Raw genomic sequence first — 25,585 nt, 5'->3', positions numbered from 1 at the left:
CCACCCTCGTTCACCTCTCACATAAGGATCCTATAAAGTTTGCGGTTTGGGCCCTGGCGCATGCGCAGTTATACACCCGGTAGCGTGTGTTGTAGTATTATTATTGTGACTCAGGGTGGTGGTGGGGGGGCGGGCGTTCAGTCACAAGAGCGACTCTACGGAGCCAGGAAGTAAACGGTGTGGGTGCCTTCAAGAACATGCGGAATTTTGAAACGCTAAAGTGATTAAACAAATATTACACCCTCTTCTTTTCTTCATTTATATTATATTTATCTTTTTTTAAATTTTTATTCGCAGGACCAAATCAAATATCAAATAAAAATAAAAAACACGTTCTGTGGCGCGTGTCAGTTATCTATGACAGAGTAGTTGAATATGGTAGTTTAAATGTGGGGCGTTTGGCCTGGCCCACAGGAGGAGGAGCACTTGAAGTTACAGGTAGAGACAGAAGACACAGACAGGGAGCGCTCGCTGGGCGTGAGACAGTGGGGCAGTGTAGAGAGAGGTGGGAGAGAGCGAGAATTGAGTTTTTTTTCCCTATCTGGGTGGGTCACTTATAATACAACGCACTTGGAGGCAAGGGAAGAACGCGAAGGAGCAGCGGTCATCTTAACGTGGAGCGCCAGGGTACACATTTCTCCACAGGGGGAAGAAAAAAAAACCCAGGAAGTGAGTGAAAGAGAAGCTGAAAAAAACTCGAAGGAACACAGCCCAAGTTCGACTGTGAGGGCTGGTTTTGGGTTAAGGGTGAGAAAAGGCCGGATTAAAGTGAGGAATCCGCTGTGAGAAAAGATGCCGAGGGTAGTTCCGGACCAGAGGAGCAAGTTTGAGAATGAGGAGTTTTTCCGCAAGTTGAGCAGGGAGTGTGAGGTGAGTTTGCACGGCGGAAACACACACTAGCTAACTACAGAACAATGTTAATTAATCAAATAAGTACCTTTACTAATAATTACCTTTTCCTACGTCGGCCTATTTTATAAAAAAAATCACTTTATTAACATGAATACAATAACTAACACATGCTATCTCCCTCAATCCAAATGTATGTTATGTGTGTATGTAATGTGCATACAATACAGTACTTCCATTTTTGTATGGATCTGATACCAAGGAAATACAAACCCAGTATTGTTGTACTGATACTTTTTGCTTGACATTTATTCAAAAATAATGAATAAAGAAGTGAATTTTCCTTTAATTTTAATCTTTTAATTTTTAATTTTTCCTGATTATAATCATGATAAAAATCACAACAAAATTTAAGATAAAAAAAATTGGTAGCTAACATCAGTGTTGTATAATATGAGCAACACAGCAACAAAACACAGATATTTATGAAAATAAATGCAGAAAAGAACTGAAAAATATCAATATTGATACGATACTAATAGGAACCTTGGTATCGACCTACACCCTGATGTGTTGTAGCTGACCGTCTCAAGGCTACTGTGTTTTCTTTCAGATTAAATATACCGGCTTTAGAGACCGACCTCATGAGGAGAGACAAGCCCGCTTCCAGAACGCTTGCAGGGATGGACGGTCAGAAGTAGTAAGTAAACATATAGTACAATATTCTTTACATTTATGGTAATGGTAATGGTTTTATTTCATTTGAACATGCATCAGATTACAATTGAATGCATCACATAATCTGTTCACAGTTCCACATGTCCAAAAGGAGTAGGAAGAAGCAAAGCTTATTAAATCCTACCCCTCCATCTGGTACTTTTACAATCAGTAACTGTTACATTTGTTCACTTCCTGCTTTCCTGATATAGTTTAACTTTTTTTTTTTTACTATTTTTTGTCACGTACCGAAGTAGGAGGTGATATGACCATCCAATGACATAATGGGTACCATAGCAACTGCCAATATAGTGATATATATATATATATATATATATATATATATATATATATATATATAATGATGTGATATAGCATATAAGTGTTTCAAATGTAGTTCTTCCCTGAGATCATATTTCTCCTCTCTTGTAGAGAAGTATTGGATGACATTTTTAGCTAATTGGTTATTTTTAGCCTTATGCATTATTATAGCTGTTTTGAAGATTAACTATATCAGCAAGTTGAAGTATTTGTGATTTTAGAAATAAGGAGTTAGTATGTTCTCTGTAGGCGGCATTATGAATTATCCTTACTGACCTTTTTTGCAGTACATTTAGCGAGTGAAGATTGCTTTTATAGTTATTACCCCATATTTCCACACATTTGTGGAATAGAGTGGTATAACAGAAGTTTAAAAGAAAGAAAAAGATAATATTGTGACATGCAGTAGATAGACGGTATTGTCTGTTCTAAGTGTTTTAGCACCAGGAAGCAGACGTGCTGTCAGTCATGCAAAGTCATCAGGTTTAACACATGTGAGTTCTTCCTGCTGCGTTACAGGGTAGTTACAACACATTGTCATTTGGGATTGAATATTGGGCCATAATGAGTATTCACTGTCACATTTTTGTTGGATGCATTGCAAACATGGGAGTGTTCACTCAGGAGGAAAGTACTCAGCAGCTTAAAATATATTTGACTGATTTTCCAAACCACAGTTATGTCCATGGGTTGATAAACTGGAGAGTTGCAGTACATTTCCTTTCGGAGCTCAGCTTACACTCTTGCTATGCCTGTCAACAAAGCTTCCACTTAAAGCTCAGCCAAAACTGCATTACCTGGCTGCTTGTCATACACTTTATATCACACCCATACTCGAGAATTATTATGTTGGGACTTCAGACGTGTGGTGTTGAGTCAGTTTAAACCATGGGTGTCCAAACTTTGGGGCCGCATACTGAAAGATATCAGTACATTTAATACATTTCAAGTATAACTTTCATTTTGACACAAATTTAGCCATACATATTTAGCCAAAAATATCACTTTCTACCGCTTATTCTCACGAGTGTCACGGGTGGTGCTGGAGCCTATCCCAGCTGTCTTTAGGCGGGAGGTGGGGTACACCCTGGACTGGTCGCCAGCCAATCACAGAGCACATATAGACAAACAACCATTCACACTCACATTCATACCTATGGACAATTTGGAGTCACCAATTAACCTAGCATGTTTTTGGAATGTGGGAGGAAACTGGAGTACCCGGAGAAATATGAGAATATTTTCCATTATTGCAGTGGTTTTCTATTATGTTCTGTTATGCCCCCCAGGGGACAGAAAGTTTTCAGTGAACCACTGATTTGCAATACTATTGAGAAACTGATCATATCTAGGGAGAACATACAAACTCCACACAGAGATGGCCGAGGGTGGAATTGAACTCGGTTTCCTAGCTGTGAGGCCTGCGTGCTAACCACTCGCTAGTGAAAATAACCATTTATTTACAATTATAACACCATGACCTATTTGTCATTTTCACATTTGGAACTGAACTTTGTGCAACCGTTGAGTGCATTCAAATTTCCCCTCAATGCAGGACTCTGTGCCTTTTCACTTCCTGGTTACTGTGCAGCATATTACTATGAGAAAGTTGCAGGCAGAGTTCTTATAAAAGGCAATTCTGCCACCTTGTGGCCATTTTTCCATCTTAAAACTGCACCGAATGTGCTCTCTTGTATTGTAGAGTTGTGTCATCACCTCTTTTTGCCTGTAGAGCGTCTCTGGTAGCGAATGAGTGAAAGACGAAACTTTGTATAATTTGTTAACAGTGTCAACATTCAAGCTTACATAGTTACTTTAGCTCTGTTTTCCTCATTGTTTCTATATATTTTTGTTTAATTATATTTCTATCATGTGCTACCGCCCAATAACGAAGAAACCGCAGGCCACCAATGGCCCACTGATTGCACTTTGGACTCCTCAGAATTAAATGAATGAACGTGTTCTACTAAAAACTGTGCATTGGTTTGTACGTAACTGTTAAGCATCCATGCAATGACTGCTTATTAAAGTATGGTTATTTAATTAATTGCATTACATAAAAAAGTGTTCCTCAAAGCCTGTAGCTTGTGAATTACGATGACAAGACAAATATTAATGGAAATCGGTGTTTCCGATATGGAGTATTCCTGCTTACAATATGAACAAACGGGTGAACACTTTTGCACTTGGCAGAGGTAACAATTGTAAGCTGTCTGGTGTGATATAAAATGGTAATATCACCGTCAGACATTTTATTTTGTTATTTATATATATAACAAAAATAGTCATCTTCTATGGACGAGAGGCAGGGTACACCGTGAGACTGGTCGTCGGCCAATCACAGGGCACATATAGACAAACAACCGTTCTCATTCATATATATGGGCAAGTTAGAGTCGCCATTTAACATAGCATGTTTTTGGAATGTGGGAGAAAACCGGAAAAACATGGAAACTCCACACAGTGATACTGAAACGGAGATTCAAACCCATCTCCTGACTGTGTGGCCAACCACTAGTCCACCGTATGGTGTATTTATTTATTGTTTCTATTAAGTTTGAGGTTAATACAGTATATTTATGCGTGTTTTTCAGTACAAATTAGGTTTTATAGTAAATCACAACAGTCAAATTATATACTGTATTACATTTCCTGTTGTATTAGAAATGAATAAAAGTATAGTTCATGTGAGGATGTTTTGGGGGGGGGGTTGACCACAAGTGTAAGATGTTCAGGTTTGATGTGATAAATGGGCCAATAATTGAAAATAAATGACCCTCAGCTAAGCTCATTAGGGTTGAGTCGATCTTTAAGCATCTATTGATTTTCTTGAAGTGCTGCTCTTTGGACTTGCCATTTCATTTTCATTTTCTCCTCTGTTTTTTTTTTTAGGTTGAACTTGTATTCCTTTTTCCTATTGTTGCGCTTAAATTTCCCCTTCTCATCTTTCCCTGCGTGTTCCTCCTTCCAACCCCGGCATTCTCTCCTACTCCTTTGTCTCCGTTTCCCTCCCTTTCTTTCATCACACACAGCTTTGCCTCCTTTTCTCTCCAACCGTAGTAGACACCAAATTACTGTCAGATGGTCGTAATCCAATACTTCAAATCGGGCAGAAATTATGACTTGAGTGGTTTTAGACTCACTGAGCGTGTGTGTGTTTTAGACACTTATGTTTTTCTCAGTTTACCTGACTGTAGTTGCATTCACTTTGTCTTTTCTCTTTCCTGACGACTTTCTCTCCCCTCCTGCTCTCAAATATGACAGTACATAATTCATGCGCATCCAGCTAAGATGAAGCCTAAATGCCCTTAGTATTGATCTGTCTCAGACACACACCGAGACGACAGTCAGGCTCACAAAGATGTATAAAAATGGACTTTTTGTACTTAATGTTCCGCCTCTGTACAATGAATCGCTTTTTGCTTGGATTGCGTTGCCTTTGTGTTTCATCATGTGTAAAAAAAAAAAAAAAAGTATGCTCTCCATCCAGACTGTGACGTGCTGAGAAAATCTATTTCCATTTTAATGTCCAAAAAGAAAAATGAACATCATCACCAAAGTTAACAGAAACTTTGAAGCTTAGACTTTTTGCCTCATGTTATACCAGAACTCTGATTTACTTTACGGAACTTATGCTGTGTAAAATTATTATTGAACCATGTCTCATGTTTTTATTTGATATTATTCAAAAACACAATATTATTCACTCTCCCTTATTAAATGTCTGTTTACTCAAACACACTGGGAATATAATTAAATATGCACTACGCCTATTTGAGAATCATGTTTGGATACTAAAATTATTGTCCATTTCTTTATCACTTGCTAAAATTATACTATATATGTACCAAATAATAATAAAACTACCCTACATCTCGATGTACTTTTCTTTAAAGACTAAATCAAATTGTAATTAAAGTCATGGTATTTTTATTTTCCTTTTCCACAGGCCTTTGTAGCCACAGGCACCAACCTCTCGCTCCAGTTCTTTCCAGCCAACCTGCATGGAGATCAGAGACAGGTTCCTACCAGGGAGTATGTTGACTTTGAGAGAGAGACAGGAAAGGTAGGGTTTATACACACACACACACACACACACCAACACACACCAACACACATGCCCTCTGTAGTTGGTCACATGCATGGAAAGTCTGAGCTGACTGCCAGCAGGGAAAAGAACAGTTTTGTAAAAAAGCATATTTAGTTATACAAACAAAACTGTAATATTCATTTATCATGATTAATTGGTTCCAGAAACGACTGTATATGTGAATTTACGTGAAGCAGGATTCTTTCTTTATAAATGAAAATATTTTTGTAGTTACAGTTTAGTGTTCGCTTTGTGTAGGGTTTTCATGATCTTGTTTCGACCCTACTTAGGATACACAGAATAGAACAGCATAGAACAGATGGATGGACGGATGGATGGAACATTATTAGAGCCCTCTAGAAATAAAATAACACCCCTATAATCACCTATACATTTATATTACTCAATATAATCGACACAAAAGACAGACAATAAGCCATATAATACATCATATGGACTCACACGTTAGCATTCACAGTCATATCAATTAGCGCCCTATGAAATCTGTTTTATTTTTTACCCAAATTCAGTGTGGGTTTTTTTCTTCAAATTTTGTTTGTGTTATTAATGAACTGTATTTTTTTACATTTGTTCTATTTTGGTAACCCCGGCTCCAAACGAGAGGGGTTTAGAAATTTCAGTTTACCATAACTATGTGTTTAGTTCAGGAGAAGGCGGGTTACTGTTTGTGATGAGATTGTTCCACGGTTGAGTGATCCACTGGGGAAATATTTCCCAGCATTTCATTCATTCATTCATTTTCTACCGCTTTTCCTCACGAGGGTCACGGGGGGTGCTGGAGTCTATCCCAGCTGTCTTTGGGCGAGAGGCGGGGTACACCCTGGACTGGTCGCCAGCCAATCACAGGGCACATATAGACAAACAACCATTCACACTCACATTCATACCTATGGACAATTTGGAGTCGCCAATTAACCTAGCATGTTTTTAACCTAGCTCGGAAAACGGAGTACCCGGAGAAAACCCATGCATGCACGGGGAGAACATGCAAACTCCACACAGAGATGGCCGAGGGTGGAATCGAACCCTGGTCCTCCTAGCTGTGAGGTCTGCGCGCTAACTACTCGACTACTCGATTCATATTATGTCAATTTCTTTGAGATTCTGTTTCTATTGGCTGATTCCATTGACTGCCCTACATTATACTTCCTGTACTTCCTACCATTACAGACTCCTAATGACCAGTGTAGAATACTACATATCAACAACATGTATTTGAATGCGTCTTTGGAATGCCTTTTATTTGTATTTTACTTCATGTTGCCATTTTTGAGCTAGAAATATAAATTACTTAAATATTATAAATATTATAAATTGCTTAAATATAAATTACGATAGGCCACAACCAAACAGGGTCGCGGGGGGTGCTGGAGTCTATCCCAGCTGTCTTTGGGCGAGAGGCGGGGTACACCCTGGACTGGTCGCCAGTCCATTTCATTCATATTATGTCAATTTCTTTGAGATTCTGTTTCTATTGGCTGATTCCATTGACTGCCCTACATTATACTTCCTGTACTTTCCTACCTTTACTGACACCTACCTAGTGACCAGTGTAGAATACTACATATCAACAACATGTATTTGAATGCGTCTTTGGAATGCCTTTTATTTGTATTTTACTTCATGTTGCCATTTTTGAGCTAGAAAATTATGAATTTTGCTTAAATTTTCATTCATTTTCTACCGCTTATCCTCACGAGGGTCGCGGGGGGTGCTGGAGCCTATCCCAGCTGTCTTTGGGCAAGAGGCGGGGTACACCCTGGACTGGTCGCCAGCCCATTTCATTCATATTATGTCAATTTCTTTGAGATTCTGTTTCTATTGGCCGATTCCATTGACTACCCTACATTATACTTCCTGTACTTCCTACCTTTACAGACTCCTAGTAACCAGTGTAGAATACTACATATACAACAACATGTATTTGAATGCGTCTTTGCAATGACTTTTATTTGTATTTTACTTCATGTTACTTCATAAATTTTGCTTAAATATAAATTATGGTAGGCCACAACCAAACATGAAACAGTGCTGATTTAGTAACTAATTAATATTTTGAAAACCTGTAAAAAAAATCTATTTCTGTTATGTCTCTTTTATGCTGTGTCCTCCTTAGACATGTCCTACACGTACATCCATCGATCACAGTACAAATTGATTTGTGTGTCAAGGATCAAAGTTGGACTGCATAGAGAAGAATTTAATTTTGTTTGACTCAGTCCCAGTGAGCGCCGTGGATACTAATCACCTGCAATTGCTTTGAAAAAGAAAATCCACATGCAGTGAAATGTTGTGACTTCAATTAATGTGAGTCACAGAGGTGGAATCACTGCTGAGAGCACCCATTCACGGGGGAGATTGTGTTCAGTCGAGATCAGAGTCAAAGTTAAATAACTTAAAGAGCCCAGATGATGTTGCAGAGCAGTTCTGTGCTACCACTGTGATTGTTAATTGTCTCCCCTGGCACCTCGCCTAAACTCACAGTGCATATGTGTGTGTGTGTGTGTGTGTGTGTGTGTGTGTGTCAGAAGGCCCTCCACGGACATTGGCCAGCTGAAATGCATGCTGGCTGGCAGCTCATTAAAAATGCATTCAGTGGAATCGATGGACCTGCATGCCCTAGAGCTGACGGACTAATCTCAATTATTTAACACGAGTGCACTGATGGTTTGGAACTAAGTGTTGAGCCGATGAGGGTTGCGGTGTGTAATTGTGTGTGTGTGTGTGTGTGTGTGTGTGAGAAAGGGAAGGTGACTGCATGCAGTGTATTTTCGGAATAGGTATGTATTTGTGTGCGTGTGTGTGTGTGTGTGTATCTGTGTAAGATGATACCCTCTTCTTTGTTACCTCAACGGTGCTCACAGATCTATGAAGTTTTAATGAGGTCAGGATTCATCAACATAAAGCAGTTTCACAGTCGTTCGGCACAAACAAAGTAAACTATACAGTACATACACAACATTATTTGGGCATCCAAATACCCATGATACTTCTTAATATACATTTATATTTGTATTGAAGGGCTGCACGGTGATCTAGTGGTTAGCACACAGGCCTCACAGCTAGGAGACCAGGGTTCAATTCCACTCTCGGCCATCTCTTTGTGGAGTTTGCATGTTCTCCCCGTCCATTCCAAAGCCATTTCTAAAGCTTCCAGACTCCAGCAAACCACAGTAAGAGCCGTTATCCATAAATGACAAAAATATGGAACAGTGGTGAACCTTCCCAGGAGTAGCCGGCCAATCAAATTGACCCAAAAAGAGAGCAGCAACGACCCACACAAGAAGACAACATGACAAACAGGCAAAAAAGTGGTTAAAGCGCAGGCCTCACAGCTAGGAAACCCGAGTTCAATTCCACCCTCGGCTATCTCTGTGTGGAGTTTGCATGTTCTCCTCGTGTTCCTCCCACATTCCAAAAACATGCTAGGTTAATTAGCGACTCCAAATTGTCCATAGGTATGAATGTGAGTGTGAATGGTTGTTTGTCTATATGTGCCCTGTGATTGGCTGGCAACCAGTCGAGGGTGTACCCCGCCTCTCGCCCGAAGACAGCTGGGATAGGCTCCAGCACCCTCCGCGACCCTTGTGAGGATAAGTGGAAGAAAATGAATGAATGAATTTGTATTGAACTGAAAACTCTTAGTTATGCGATTTTTATGAAGCGTGCAATTACACAGTAAAGTTGCAGTCGGTCATTTATATTGTATGGAGAAAGTAGCCTGTGTGTGGTGGTTTTCCAGAAGGGAATGTTCTGTTAAAGTGGGAATGTTTTTAAGAGACCCAAGTCTCTGTTGTTTTTAAGTAGTTATCTAAGATACTTACTGGAATATGTTGCAATACACCTAGACAAACAGAGTATTTTGAGTAAATCTTATTTCTTTATGTCCGTACTATTATGTCTTTTGACAGTAATATCCACCCTGTCTCCTGACTCAATTTCCAAACGCAGACAGTGCCAAACCAAAGGGGTAGCACTTCCTGGTTACTGGATAGCGTGTTTGTGTGTGTGTGTGTGTGTGTGTGTGTGTGTGTGTGTGTGTGTGTGTGTGTGTGTTACAAGCTAATAGGAGCCAGCTGGGGACAAAGTTAATTTTAGTGTTAGTAGCTAACATACTAACAGCCATTGACTTTGTTGTAGACATGATGTATGACACAGAATTAGTATTTAAATAATACTTCTTGATAATACATGTTTTATGATGTTTGTGCAGTTCAAGTCGCCTTCTGTTAAGTTTTTCAGCTATTCTTGTTCAAAGATGCTGTTGGCCTTGTTTACTCAGCTGGCACTCACACTTGAATATTTGAATGCCCACTTCTGTTTTGTGTATGTAAACACCTGACGTAACCAATACCATGAGTTACGTTGTTGTCAGCTAATGATAGCGTTTGGACCAAGTTTAGCTACTAACATTAGCTATCATTGATGGTACAGTATATCGTAGCAAGAGCATGGCTGCAAATTGTTGATCACCTCTCTGGGACTGCTTTTGTGTGTGTGGATGTGGTACAGACGTCTATGTTTATACCAGACGGTCATGTGGTACCAAGCTTCTTGTTTGGGTTGAGTGACAGTTTAGGCCAATTTTTATGCAGCTTACTTCTTACATGTGGAAAAATATAGACTTTTTTTGTACAGACTGATAACATTGGCTAGCTGATGGTGGTATTCTTTTATTCTCAGTCTGGAGGATCTTTAAAAAAAGGTTACAATGTGAAATTAAATATGTAATGTAATGTAACAATGAATTACATTGCTTTATACACACACACACATACAGTCAATATTGCAATATTGCAGTTCGATTATCGCTCTATTGCATTCATTCATTCATTCATTTTCTACCGCTTTTTCCTCACAAGGGTCACGGGGTTGCTGGAGCCTATCCCAGCTGTCTTCGGACGAGAGGCGGGGTACACCCTAGACTGGTCGCCAGCCAATCACAGGGCACATATAGACAAACAACCATTCACACTCACATTCATACCTATGGACAATTTGGAGTCGCTAATTAACCTAGCATGTTTTTGGAATGTGGGAGGAAACCGGAGTACCCGGAGAAAACCCACGCATGCACGGGGAGAACATGCAAACTCCACACAGAGATGGCCGAGGGTGGAATTGAACCCTTGTCTCCTAGCTGTGAGGTCTGCGCGCTAACCACTAGACCGCCGTGCCACCCCGGTGTGGAACCAATTAACCGCAATAAATGAGGGATGAGTGTATATATAAATAAATACATTTTATTTATGCTGTATTTAATTTTCATTATTACTCATTAAATGAAATGGCCATAGTGTCAAATAAGAAATGTGTGCCTTTTAGTCTGTCAGTGATATCTCAAAGTCTTCCCACTAATTGCTTCCCTCTGCCGCTGTGGCTGTCAGGGTCTTTCTTTTAGCAAACACAAATATACCACAAAACACATCCACTTCCGATCAATGATCAAATACATTCCCACAATGCACTGCAGAACACAGACAATCCAAATTATCAGACTATATCTCTCTTCAAAAAAAGGGTGAGGTAGCGTGTTATTTTGACAGTGAGCTTCACAAAGAACTGACAGTGACACAATACTCAATGCAGCAAGAGATCAATCTGGTGTGAGAACCAGCATGTGTGTGTCAGGTACATTCCTTCTCCTCTGGTAAGTCAGGGAGAAGACTGGAAGGTTTCACCTGGACTTTAGTGCTGGCACACGCACACGTACTCTTACACAACAAGTATTTTTTCATTCATTCATTCATTTTCTACCTCTTATCCTCACAATGGTTGCGGGGGTGCTGGAGCCTATCCCAGCTGTCTTCAGGCAAGAGGTGGGGTACAACCTGGAGCGGGGAATCGAACCTAAGTCTCTGAGCTGTGTGGCCTGCGCGCTAACCACTCCCACACCATGCAGCCATGTAATTTTTAATGTTATTATTATTTTTTGTATTAAAGTCATTTGGAGACATTCATTCATTCATTCATGTTCTACCGCTTATCCTCACAAGGGTCACGGGGGTGCTGGAGCCTATCCCACTTGTCTTTGGGCGTGAGGGTAGGATCCATTAGCTGATTCTGAGCGAGTGGCGGGGTACACCCTGGACTGGTCGCCAGCCAATCACAGGGCACATATAGACAAACAACCATTCACACTCACATTCATACCTATGGACAATTTGGAGTCGGCAAATAACCTAGCATGTTTTTGGAATGTGGGGGGAAACCGGAGTACCCGGAGAAAACCCATGCATGCACGGGGAGAACATGCAAACTCCACACAGAGATGGAGGAATGTGGGATCGAACTCGGGTCTCCTAGCTGTGAGGTCTGCGTGCTAACCACTCGACTGCGATGCAGCCTATGTTGGTTTAATTTCAATGAGTTAGTGGTGGAATCAGAAACATGACATTAGCTGAGAGGTAATAAGAGGGTAAAGCAACTATAGGGGTGTTAAGTCGCATCAAGAGGGCTCTAATAATGTTTAAAAAAACATTTTTAGAAAGTCCTACACATTTTGTGTGCAGCCCAGAAGTGTTTTTTTACAGCAAAGCAAAAACAGCTCCATTGCTAATAGTATGTATGTTACATGGGGAAGCACTCCTGATCCTGAAGGCCCTGGGCAGATTACATTGTCATGGCAACACACAGAAGCTAAAATATGCTATATATATATATAATAATAATAATAATAATACATTTTATTTGTATAGCACTTTTCAAGATACTCAAAGACACTTTACAGAAGAATGAAGTTGAATAAAGCAAGTAAACAGAATAGAAGACACACCAAAATACAACATTCATTGGTTAATACACAGTTAAAACATGAGTAAATATGAGTGTGTGTATATATATATATATATATATATATATATATATATATATATATATATATATATATATATATATAGATATATTAACTTATAAAGATCTGTCATACATTATACACTGCATAACATACCTACGGTCACAACAAGTAAACTGAACTTGAATTATTTAGCGTCCGAACCTGAATTGAAAAAAAATGAGCCTATATGTTCATTTGCATGACATTTTCATGTCTGTGAAAGCCAGCAGTTGGTGTACACAAAGAGGTGTCTTCAACACCTGGCACACCCACACACATGGAATGTGCAGAAAGGACTTGTTGATGTTGATTAAATAATAATGGTTCCTGTTATTGTGATACTGAACCATGATTATTCAATAAAACTCAATGAGAATGCGGTGTCATGTTCAAGTTGCTGGCTGTGCAAGGGTTGCGGTGTGTATGTGAATGCGTGAATCAGATCTGATTCATGTTAGAAATACTTTGCTTTATTGTTCTGGCACCAGTGCTATGAGTTGTGTGTCACTCTGGTGATCCGTTACCACAAGACTATAAGTCAAGCTCTCACAACACAAAGTACAAAAACCTAAACTGGGTATTCTGTGATGGAAACAAAGATGCTCATTGAGTTTTCAGAACTCATGGGCGTTGCTTACTGGATGGTTGAGATGAGACTGAATGAGAGATACTGTGCCAACACTTTTCTCCACTTCTGTGTCATACACTGTCCACTCACTCTTTATCACACAGACCGTCACACTTGGTGTGGAATGTATTCAATCACTGATGTCCTGAGGAATTTATCAGTGTCATGATTTTATGGGAGGATTTTTCTAAAGAGTGTATTATTCCAAATTATGCATATCGGCTCAAAATATTGGTTATTGGCCTCGTTGACTGCTAAAAATCAGTATCTGTATCAGTCTATGAAAACATTGTGTCACACTGTCCTTGAACCTAAGTAAAACTAAAATCCTGCTGTTTGGTAACAGCAGAAAGGACACACACCAGCAAGTACAAATAGACAAAGGGTGAACGAAAATAAATTTCTGGGGATTACAATAGATGAAAATATGAGCTGGAAACCTCATCTTACAAATATACAACATAATGTGGCCAGAAATATTTCAGTATTGAACAAAGCAAATTTTTTTCTCATTCAGAAATCACTCCACACTCTTTATTGCTCTCTGGTTCTACCATATCTTAGTTATTGTGTGGAAATATGGGCTAATAACTATAAAAGCAATCTTCACTTGCTAAATGTACTGCAAAAAAGGTCAGTAAGGATAATTCATAATGCCGCCTACAGACAACATACTAACTCCTTATTTCTAAAATCACAAATACTTCAACTTGCTGATATAGTTCATCTTCAAACAGCTAAAATAATGCATACGGCTAAAAATAACCAATTAGCTAAAAATGTCATCCAATACTTCTCTACAAGAGAGGAGAAATATGATCTCAGGGAAGAACTACATTTGAAATACTTATATGCTAGGCCTACGTTAAAAAGCCATAGCATTTCAGTATGTGGAATCAAACTATGGAATGGATTGAGTAAGACGCTCAAACAATGCACAACGATGAGCCAATTCAAGAAACAATACAAGCAGTTGATGTTTGCTAAATACAAGGATGAAGAGTCTTGAAACAGTCATGATGTGCTATAGTATAGTATATCACTATATGGACAGTTACTATGGTACACATAATGTCATTGTATGGTCATATCACTTCGTACTTCAGTACGTGACAAAAAATAAAAAAAAACTATTATGGAAAGCAGGAAGTGAACAAATATCAGATGGAGGGGTAGGATATAATAAGCTTTGCTTCTTCCTACTCCTTTTGGACATGTGGAACTGTGAACTGATTATGTGATGCATTCAATTGTAATCTGATGCATGTTCAAATGAAATAAAACCATTACCATTACATTGGTTAATCTCTGACATATATAAAAACATTTTCCTGTAAAATTGTGTTGCATCAGTGAGCAAATGTGCAAAAAATGAGCACAACTGTTCTCAACTTCATCTGGCATCAGCTCTATTAATGTTGCACAGACTCTAGTTGCGGTTTGCTCATTGGAGCCAACTTTATTGTCCCCTTGTAGAGAACAGCACACGGTTCTCTCACATGCTTCGTTCGAGCTCCCGCCCCTTTAACAGGGGTCACAAACCCAACAAAGACACATATGGCGCGATATGCAAGCTATACAAGTAATGGACTTGATCCGGACCGAGGGCCTTGAGTTTGACATCCCTGCTATATAGACTAAAAATCTAGTAACGTAACCTGGCCTAACCAAGTAGATCAACTCAGTCTTTGAGTAGGAGGCTGAGTGTGTGTGTGTTTTAGCAAATGGATGTGGGGGTTGACATGGTTCTCAGAGGAAGTCTGTGGTTGGGCCGTTTCTGCATATTTTCCCCTCATACAGACACACAAGTACGCACACACACACACACACACACACACACACACACACACACACACACACACACACACACACAAACACATATGCACTTATTTTCCCTGTCAAGCAAAATGAAGCTTTCTTTTTAAACTACCATGCTGGCCCAATGATGTGGAAGCCATGTCTCTCTCTCTCTTCTCTCTCTCTCTCCACTAATCTTCCACCTCCCTCCCTCTCATGTGCACACACTCACATATGGACTGGAATAAACACAAACCCACAGCCTCTCGGGGTGCGGTCCTCCTATGTCTTCTGTATGGGCTTCTCCAAAAATAGCCTGAGTCAAATACTGGAGCTGCTTAATGTTTCAAAGAAAAAAAATACATATTTATGTTGGATGGAGTGCTTGATTCTGTTGATTCATTCCTAAAGTCTTGTTTACTATGATAAAAGACATCATTTTGGCAAAAATTGGCATTCAATTTCATTTTCTATGGTATTTACACTGATATGACCTTTTTATGGCTGAGCTGGAGAATCTGATTGGCTGTCCGTCAAGACACAGGACGATCCTACACAAAAAGACCACATAGTATAAGTTAGAGCAGGGGTCTCAAACTCAATTTACCTGGGGGCCACTGGAGCTAGGGTCTGGGCGAGGCTGGGCCGCATCAGGTTTTCCAAAAAAAAAAAACGCATTTATTAAAAACAGGAAAAATATACAAACTTTTTCAGTGCTTTGGTTCCGATTTTCTACAATGAAAGCTCTGATAAAACATTCCACTGTTCTCAAATATCTTAATTTTTATTTTTCTGCACAAAATAAGATGGAAAAATAAATGAACAAATCAAGAATAAAGAAAATCAATCAGTAATAAATAAATATAATAATATAACGGCAAATAATAAAAACTTAAGAAACCACATATAGTTGGTGGGTAGACAAATTATTTTTTTCAGATTAAAATGAACAAAGCATTATTAGAGCCCTGTAGACATGACAAAACACAACTATCGTCACATTTATACTTTTTTTTTATTTACAACATATTGCGCAACTGCAGGGTCTTGAGACAAATGCTAACTCGCACACTAGAGAGCTAGCAACCTAAACGGTAGCCTTCAAGTTATTTCCTTTAAACTTAAATAGCCAAAAACTTACCACTTCTAATAACTAACCACTAACTAATAACAGTTATTTAACCTTTAACATGAACATTAATCAAACGTAATAATTTTTTCTGGGTACATGATACCATACAGCATCCATACCAAACTTGTGCGGGCCACACTAACATTAAACTTTCATATCAAGGCGAGGGCCTCAAACTAGTGTCCTGCAGGCCACATTTGGCCCGCGGGCCGCATGTTTGAGACCCCTGAGTTAGTGTATTATGTAAAGGTTGCTTTATATAGTATGTACACACATGATGTATTGACACATTTTCTTTTGCTGTATGAATAATGAAAAGTGAAAAGAATTAAAACAGCAGATGCTAATTTGTTCCTTCTCTGTATGTGCAGGTCCATTTAAAGGCCCCAATGATCTTGAATGGGGTGTGTGTGATATGGAGAGGTTGGATCGACCTACAGAGGCTGGATGGAATGGGATTCCTGGAATATGATGATGAGAGAGCACAGGTAGAACATCACATGTGTACTTTATATATCGGAGGGCTATAACGGTACATGTATTTGTATTTGATCTGTTTATTCAGTATGGAACGTGAAGGTAGGGATAGGATGGACATAATTATGCGTTTACTCTGTAAACAAATACAGTAATCACTTGTTTATCAAGATTAATTGGTTCCATACTCACCCATGTTAACTGAAGGAGAATTCCTTCTTTATAAATGAAATATTTTTTAAATTATGGCATAGAAAACATGTTCATGAAATTCTAAATACGCTTTTAACATTATTAAAGCAGTCTAGACATGAAATATATATCACCTTTGCTTTAATTTTACCCAATATTTTTAGATACCATGATGTGGTAAAGGACTAGGCAAGGTCCAGTTACCGGTTTCAAGGTGTTCCACGGTATAAAAAATTACGGTTTCAAAACCACCAGTGCGGGCCCCTATGTGGAAATAATTGATCACGTCCTATGTTATTCCTCGCAGTCGAAACTCGGCTTTGATGTGTTGTGTTGCTATACATTGGGTGTAGATAGCAAAGGTGTTATTGGCTTATACTTATACTGTATTATGGAAAGCAGGAAGTGAACAAATGTAACAGTTACTGATTGTAAAAGTACCAGATGGAGGGGTAGGATTTAATAAGCTTTGCTTCTTCCTACTGCTTTTGGACATGTGGAACTGTGAACTGATTATGTGATGCATTCAATTGTAATCTGATGCATGTTCAAATGAAATAAAACCATTACCATAACCATTGTTATTTGACATATTACTCACATCGAGAGTAAGTAGAGTATCTAACGTATGTACCCAACCGGGATTATAGCATACCATTACACCCCTAATACCTTGCCTGATGTTCTTGATTAAGGTCAAATAAAGTATGTTTTTAACTTCTTCTCATGGAACATAATTCCTCAAAAGAGGTTTCTAAAAACGTCATTTGCTTCCTGTATGTGTTCAGCATGAGGACGCTCTGGCCCAGGCAGCGTTTGAAGAGGCTCGACGCAGAACCAGAGACTTTGAAGAGCGAGAGCGATCACACAGAGAGGACCTAGAGGTGAGATGCGGATCTAAAAGTACCATCTAAAATTTTTAAATGGTGTATTCTTATACTGCAGTATTGTTCCCAGCTGAAGTAGTAAATCTATTTTCTTGTTACGGCAAGGCTTAGTCCGGTCACTGCACATTTTACTTTGAATCTAGCAAAGTAATCTTGAGCAAGTGTGTAGTGAAGCTTGTCGCTAGCCAGCTAGTAACTAGCCGGTTTGGTGCGGCGAGGTGTCACTATGTCAATAACGTAGTTCTTTGGCGTAACAATGTTAATAATCATAATAATAATAATGCCAATGGGGCTTGGTTAATATATCGGTCGACTCCAAATTGTCCATAGGTATGTGAGTGTGAATGGTTGTTTGTCTATATGTGCCCTGTGATTGGCTGGCGACCAGTCCAGGGTGTACCCCGCCTCTTGCCTGAAGACAGCTGGGATAGGCTCCAGCACCCCCGCGACCCTCGTGAGGAAAAAGCGGTAGAAAATGAATGAATGAAATTATATATAAATATAATTATATAATGCTCCACGGGCTGCACGTCGGTCGAGTGGTTAGCGTGCAGACCTCACAACTAGGAGACCAGGGTTCAATTCCACCCTCGGCTATCTCTGTGTGGAGTTTCTCCCTGTGCATGCGTGGGTTTTCTCCGGGTACTCCGGTTTTCTCCCACATTCCAAAAACATGCTAGGTTAATTAGCGACTCCAAATTGTCCATAGGTATAAATGTGAGTGTGAATGGTTGTTTGTCTATATGTGCCCTGTGATTGGCTGGCGACCAGTCCAGGATGTACCCCGCCTCTCGCCCGAAGACAGCTGGGATAGGCTCCACCACCCCCGCGACCCTCGTGAGGATAAGCGGTAGAAAATGAATGAATGAATATTGCTCCAGACTGAACTTCGTCATAGGTTTAATGCATGATCAGTTTGATTTGATATAGTTATGTTCATGCAGCAGTTTTGAGCGAAATACATTAAACTAAGTGCAAACGTATTTTCCTATCAAGGCTTTGGTGGAATCAATGGTAAGTAGACGTACCACAATTGAACCCCAAATTGTTTATTTTTTTTTTAGGACCCTGTGGTTTCTAAAATCTGGGACTGATGACAGACAGACAGACAGCCAGCAGGAAACAACAGGGTCTGTGTCCTTCATTTCTCACATTTATCACACTGTAATGCACTAAACCGCCATGTTTTGGTGGGAATCTATGTGTGTGTTTCTCCAATACTAATGTTGTGTGTTTATGTGGCGTATTTGTGTGCCTGTAAATGTGCATGCATTTCAATGTACAGTATTTAATACGTTTGGACTGTGTTCAAAAGTTTACTATCACACTATGACTACATGCTCCAGTATAGTTTTACCGTGTTCAATGGTCTGCAGGATTCAAGACTGGAATGTGTAGCTGTTAAAAACCAAACCAACTTTATGCTCCTGTCCTCGCAGTAACTAGATAAAAAGGAAGGAGCTAAGCCGATATGGATATCAGATGAGCAAACAACAAAGAGAAAAAGACAGACATTTTTTGAAGGTCACTTTTCATCGAACTGATCTCAAGTTTCCCCCCCTGAGGCACTGAGAAGAAGAAAACTAGTGTCTCCCACTAAATCAATAGAATTGCCATTGCTCACCCCTGAAAGCCTCTGAAGAGAACATAGAGTCTGCATTACATTTTGCACAGAGATGTGTTTTAATTCGCATTTGGACTTAGGAGATGGGACTAATTTCCACTAATAGTTTATATTTTTTTGCATAACACACAAACACAAACTAACTAGGAACCATGACATAATTAACATTACAAACTTTGCTACAACTTCTTTCTGGAATTCATTGTGTTTATCACTTCTTTATTTTCTTTGCAGCTATATTTAATTTAAAAAACTAATTAATTTAACACTCAGACATATGCAGTGCATTTGAATGCCTCACCAGCGAATGGCACGCTATGCTTAAAAGGAGGAATGATGGTAACAGATAAAAGTTCTTTCATTCTTCTGTGTGCGTTCTACGAACAAAAAACACCCCCACACACATACAATAAACATGATGGATTCCCTTTCCGGAATCTGTCTATAGCAGGGGTTTCAAACTCAATTTACTTGGGGGCCACTGGAGCTCGGGTCTGGGCCGCATCAGGTTTTCCAAAAAAAAACAAAAAAAACGCATTTATTAAAAACAAAAATGTTTTAAAAACTTCGCTTTGGTTCCAATTTTCTACAATAAAAGCTCTGATAAAACATTCCACTGTTCTCAAATATCTTACTTTTTATTTTTCTACACAAAATAAGATGAAAAATAAATAAACAAATCAAGAATAAAGAAAATCAATCAATCAGTAATAAATAAATAAATATAATAATAATAATAATAATAAATTAAGAAACCACATATAGTTGGTGGGTAGACAAATTATTTTATTCAGATTAAAATGAACAAAGCATTATTAGAGCCCTGTAGACATGACAAAACACGACTATAGTCACATTTATACTCTTTTTATTTACAACATATTGCGCAACTGCAGGGTCTTGAGACACATGCTAACTCGCATACTAGAGAGCTCGCGACCTAAACGGTAGCCTTCAAGTTATTTCCTTTAAACGTAAATAGCCGAAAACTTACCACTTCCACACGGATAGAGAGGATAACTATTAAGTTATTTAACCTTTAACATGAACATTAATCAAACGTAATAATTTTTTCTGGGTACATGATACCATACAGCATCCATATCAAACTTGCGCGGGCCGCACTAACATTAAACTTTCATATCAAGGCGGGGGCCTCAAACTAGTGTGTGGCCCGCAGGCCGCGTGTTTGAGATCCCTGCTCTATAGTGTCCCGACTCTAAAAGAACCACTGTCCATTCTTCATAGACCCTAAGTCATTACCACGTGGAAGCTTTTTTTTTTAGCCACTCAGTTTCACTTACTGGGTTTTTTCCCCACTCATTCAAGGTCAAAATGTACATATAAAATGATGGATTGATGCAATAGATCGCAAAGTGCACAAACACACACAGCTACTTCTTTACAGAGAGCTCAGTAGAAAGAGAATTTGTCAGTGGATGATAATCTGGGCCAAAAAGCATTAATATATCATTAGTATTGATCAACATTAACCCCCCCACAACCCCCCTGCTTCGGCTCACATTCATATTGTTCAAGTGTATGCATGCACAAACTTGCAGACACAGCAAACGTCCTGCACAACTACACATACACTTCTCCACAGTATTGAGTTGTGGTTAAGCAGCCTCCTTCTTGGCCCGGCAGGCTTCAATTTGTGTGTGGATCAATATAAAAAGCTCTCTCGCTCTTATGATAAAAACCTATCCCTCCTGCAAAGTCCAACATCACACACTGCAATACTGTGGAGTGAATTGTTTTTCATCAAAAACTCACAAACTAAATGAATCTCAACAACTCAACTTTGTTGCCTTTTAGAGCAGACAAAATTGATAGCACGGCTATCAATGTTTTGGATCCAGTAAGACAAAGAAAGTACTGCACAGGAGTTAGGCAACACTTGTTTAGCACAGCTTGTTTTTCACTGATACTATATGATAGTGGAGTTGGTCAAAGTGGAGATAAAATTGTACCTGAAATACCCCTCCCCCCCAAAAAAGCCTATCATTGTGGTATTATTTACAGCCGGAATAGGGAATGTTGCAGGCTTGTTGACATAAAATGCTTTGGATGTTATGCGGCTAAGCTCTAATGACTGCAGGACACTGTTTGTGTGGGGGTTATCAAGGTCAGACAGCTAGCAAAGCTAAAAAGCCCTCTAGTATCCTCTACTGGTGCTTTCTGGAACTGCTTCCTTTCCTCCACAAGATGTGCTGCATAGACATAGACATAGACTTAGACTTAGACTTAGACATAGACATAGACATAGACATAGACATAGACTTAGACATAGACATAGACATAGACATAGACTTAGACTTAGACTTTCTTTATTGTCATTGCACAATAACACAGCAGTGAAATTGCCAACGAAATGTCATTGCCTGGGGCGATCTAGTGGTTAGCGCACAGACCTCACAGCTAGGAGACCAGGGTTCAATTCCACCCTCGGGCCCATCTCTGTGTGGAGTTTGCATGTTCTCCTCGTGCATGCGTGGGTTTTCTCCGGGTACTCCGGTTTCCTCCCACATTCCAAAAACATGCTAGGTTAATTAGCGACTCCAAATTGTCCATAGGTATGAATGTGAGTGTGAATGGTTGTTTGTCTATGTGTGCCCTGTGATTGGCTGGCAACCAGTCCGGGGTGTGCCCTGCCTCTCGCCCGGAGACAGCTGGGATGGAAAAAGCGGTAGAAAATGAATGAATGAATGAATGAATTAATGTCGTTGCCTGGCTCCCGTGTAATAATAAATAATAATGTTGGAGAATAAATAGATTACATCAAATATGAACAACAATGTACAGCGTAAACAGTAATTTGTACAAATAATTTTAATAATTTAGAATAAATAACAATAATTTAAAGTTTTGGTTGTGCATGTGGGCATGTAGAGGGGCTTATTTGGCATTGAGCAGTCTGATGGCCAGGGGGGAAGTAGCTGTCTCTGAATCTGGTTGTTCTACAGCGGATGCTGCAGAGAAAACATTCCATGCTCATTCCAACCTCATTCCATCTATTTTCTATGCCACTTATTCTTGAAATAAATGTACAGTATGTTTGCTGTGTCACACGCCCGTTTCTGGCGGCGTATTTTTTAGTTCACTAGTCAGCCTATTCATGTTCTATATGCTGATATTTGTACTTAATGTACTTAATGTATTATCTTTTCTCTCACACTTCTGTTTTGCTATCCTTAACACATCCTCCATCTTGCTTCACTCTATCACTCAACCACTCTTTATTTCCCATCCACTCTTTCATCCGTCCACCCCCTCCCTCCCCAGTCCAGAAGACAGCAGGACCCCAGCCCTGGCTCACACATGGCCAGCACTGATGTGGACCACAAGATACGCTGAGCATGATGAACAGTAAAGGGAAGAGGAGAAGAGAAGAACTTTTATCCTTTCACTTTCAATACAATCAGCTGGAAAGACATGTTGAATTTCACCATTATTTACAAATACAGTATGTTATAAACATACTATATTTCATCAAGATATTGGAATATGGATTATGATTGAATTGAAAGGGAACTATATCACTATATCAGATTTTTTTTTTGTAAAATCACATTTAAATGTGAGAAATGTTGATGAAAGTTTTGTATCAATGTTCCTTCATATATGTGGGACAAAACTCAGATTTTAATACGTTGTTACAAAAGTATATATTTTTGATCACAACAAAACAATGAAATTCGAGAGTCAGGCGATTTGTTATTGATATCTGACAAGAACAAAGGCGAAAATGAGACACGCAAAACAATAGAATGAATAGCCAGGGCTTCCTAAAAACTCCAAATGCTGAAACCTGCTGTTTTCTGACACCAAAGTTGACCTTTGCTGGACAAGAAAGGAGGCGGGAGGTCGAAATGCCAAAAGAGAAATTGTGTTTATTTTATTGTTTCTCCAAACATCACAACGGTGAGACAACCATACTAAAATGGGTCAAGGGTAATGTAGCGACAACCAATCAAAAAATAGAATAGGGTATTGACATGCCATTCAAGGGGTGTTTTGCACTATGTGATACAATCAGTCACGTTCACATGGATTATTGTTATATGATTATTCGCATGAAACACAACACAGGGCTACCTATTAGTGGGTTGTTTCACGAGCAGCCCGGAATATCGATGATAAATAATCGACTGAGTCAAAGTCACATAATAATAATAATAATTGTTTAGCCTTGAATTCCCCTATTTTTGTGTTAACTTTGAATCAAGTCATCCAGGTATCCGTCATCATTTAAAGATTGTAAGAGTGTGGGAAACTATTTTTTATTTTTATTTTACAGCACTAGCGTGATGACATTTGTTACATAATTATGACACGTATCTTGTTTTTTTTTGTGTGTGTGTGAAGTCATGATGTTTACTTTTTATATTCCCACTGCTTTATATATTCATTTTTGTTCATCTTTTTTTTTTTTTTGCTTTGATTGTAACTAGTTGTAGTGTTTCATGTAAATCAGGTCAAGTTGGAATTTACAAAATACCAAAAAAAAAGTTTTGTTGCTTCGATCTGCTTTTCTTTGTTTCATGTATTTTATTGTGTGCTTTGAATGTGGATTATCCAAAGCTCTGTCATGAGGTGTCATAAATATTTTATACATTTTAACCGTGTGCTTTTCTTTGTATTTGTATTTCATACACAAAATTTCCACTCGATCGCTGTGCAGCCCTAATAGAAATTTAATTTTTTTAAAAACATGCTAGGTTAATTGGCCACTCCAAATTGTCCATAGGTATGAATGTGAGTGTGAATGGTTGTTTGTCTATATGTGCCCTGTGATTGGCTGGCGACCAGTCCAGGGTGTACCCCGCCTCTCGCCCAAAGACAGCTGGGATAGGCTCCAGCTGTGAGGAAAAAGCGGTAGAAAATGAATGAATGAATAATGATCCAAATCAGTGCTGTCAATAATAATGTGTGATCCCACCAACTACCCAGAACTATGTTCCTCATCACTGAAATCAGGTAAGTCGATGTTGATGGGGATATGATGATGTCATGCCACTTTGTGTCAAAAAATCTGAACACAATACCTTTCATTTTACCTTGTCTCGGATATTTCACTCCATTCTGGGTGTCTTCATAGTTGATGAAAAATGGAAGATTAAAACTCCTGTTTTAACTTTTAGACTCCTTGGTTTACATGCCCACTAAGAGAGCTTCCAATATTAACATATTTATGTGCGGAATCACGCTTCAAAATTTCAACATAGTGAGAAAACTGGACCTCAAAAAACTTAATTTATAATGGAAAACTTAGCTACCGCTTGCAGTTCATGCAAGATATGCTTTTATTGACAACTTCTCGTGCTGCACGGTGGTCTAGTGGTTAGCACGCAGACCCCACAGCTAGGAAACCAGGGTTCAGTTCCACCCTCGGCCATCTCTGTGTGGAGTTTGCATGTTCTCCCCGTGCATGCGTGGGTTTTCTCCGGGTACTCCGGTTTCCTCCCACATTCCAAAAACATGCTAGGTTAATTGGCGACTCCAAATTGTCCATAGGTATGAATGTGAGTGTGAATGGTTGTTTGTCTATATGTGCCCTGTGATTGGCTGGTGACCAGTCCAGGGTGTACCCCGCCTGTCATCCGAAGACAACTGGGATAGGCTCCAGCACTCCCGCCGACCCTCGTGAGGATAAGCGGTAGAAAATGAATGAATGACAACTTCTCCACAAAATAGGCAATGCTCTTCTGTTGTGTGCGGCAATGAAATGCATCCAAGCAGAAACGACACTTAGGCCACGGGGGTGCTACTGGGGTGGCCGTAGAGTGACCAAGGGTGGCCACGGCCACCCTGTAGCTCTGCCACTGATGTGCTGTTGTGGTATGTAAGTCTGCATTACAATGGATACGTGTCATGGTGTTAAAATTGATGTTTAGGCTGAAAAGCTCCCACAATTTCCACAGTTTGTTGATGTTTTCCTTCTCTTTTGTCTTCTTGTGATTATATCTCCCCTCTTAATAACTAAATTTAGTAACTCATAATGTGAAAAACTGT

The 25,585-nt window shown here is 39.3% G+C and overlaps 1 protein-coding gene across 2 annotated transcripts; it reads left to right on the top strand.

The window, feature by feature from the left end:
* Nucleotides 1-387: 387 nt before the first annotated feature.
* Nucleotides 388-24,193, top strand: cbfb (core-binding factor subunit beta). 2 transcript variants are annotated; one of them, XM_058075019.1, is made up of 7 exons: nt 388-870; nt 1,463-1,549; nt 5,837-5,953; nt 16,762-16,878; nt 17,848-17,943; nt 19,011-19,076; nt 22,861-24,193. In XM_058075019.1, exons 1-6 carry the CDS (start codon nt 793-795, stop codon nt 19,038-19,040), a joined length of 525 nt encoding a protein of 174 aa, XP_057931002.1. In that variant the 5' UTR covers nt 388-792; the 3' UTR covers nt 19,041-19,076; nt 22,861-24,193. The 2 variants fall into 2 exon arrangements, with proteins under 2 accessions (XP_057931002.1, XP_057931001.1); XM_058075018.1 differs by having other exon boundaries at nt 22,856-24,193.
* Nucleotides 24,194-25,585: the final 1,392 nt, after the last annotated feature.

Source organism: Doryrhamphus excisus, chromosome 6, assembly GCF_030265055.1.
Source record: "Doryrhamphus excisus isolate RoL2022-K1 chromosome 6, RoL_Dexc_1.0, whole genome shotgun sequence".
NCBI lineage: Eukaryota > Metazoa > Chordata > Actinopteri > Syngnathiformes > Syngnathidae > Doryrhamphus > Doryrhamphus excisus.
Note: the sequence above shows the minus strand (reverse complement) of the source record. Positions and strands in the feature narration are given on the sequence as shown.

Excerpts from the sequence above, each read along its gene's own strand:
- cbfb (XM_058075019.1), top strand. The coding sequence starts at position 793 with ATGCCGAGGGTAGTTCCGGACCAGAGGAGCAAGTTTGAGAATGAGGAG. Across the intron at positions 1,550-5,836 it reads GGGATGGACGGTCAGAAGTA|GCCTTTGTAGCCACAGGCAC; the intron begins GTAAGTAAACAT and ends CCTTTTCCACAG. Across the intron at positions 17,944-19,010 it reads CACACAGAGAGGACCTAGAG|GACCCTGTGGTTTCTAAAAT; the intron begins GTGAGATGCGGA and ends TTTTTTTTTTAG.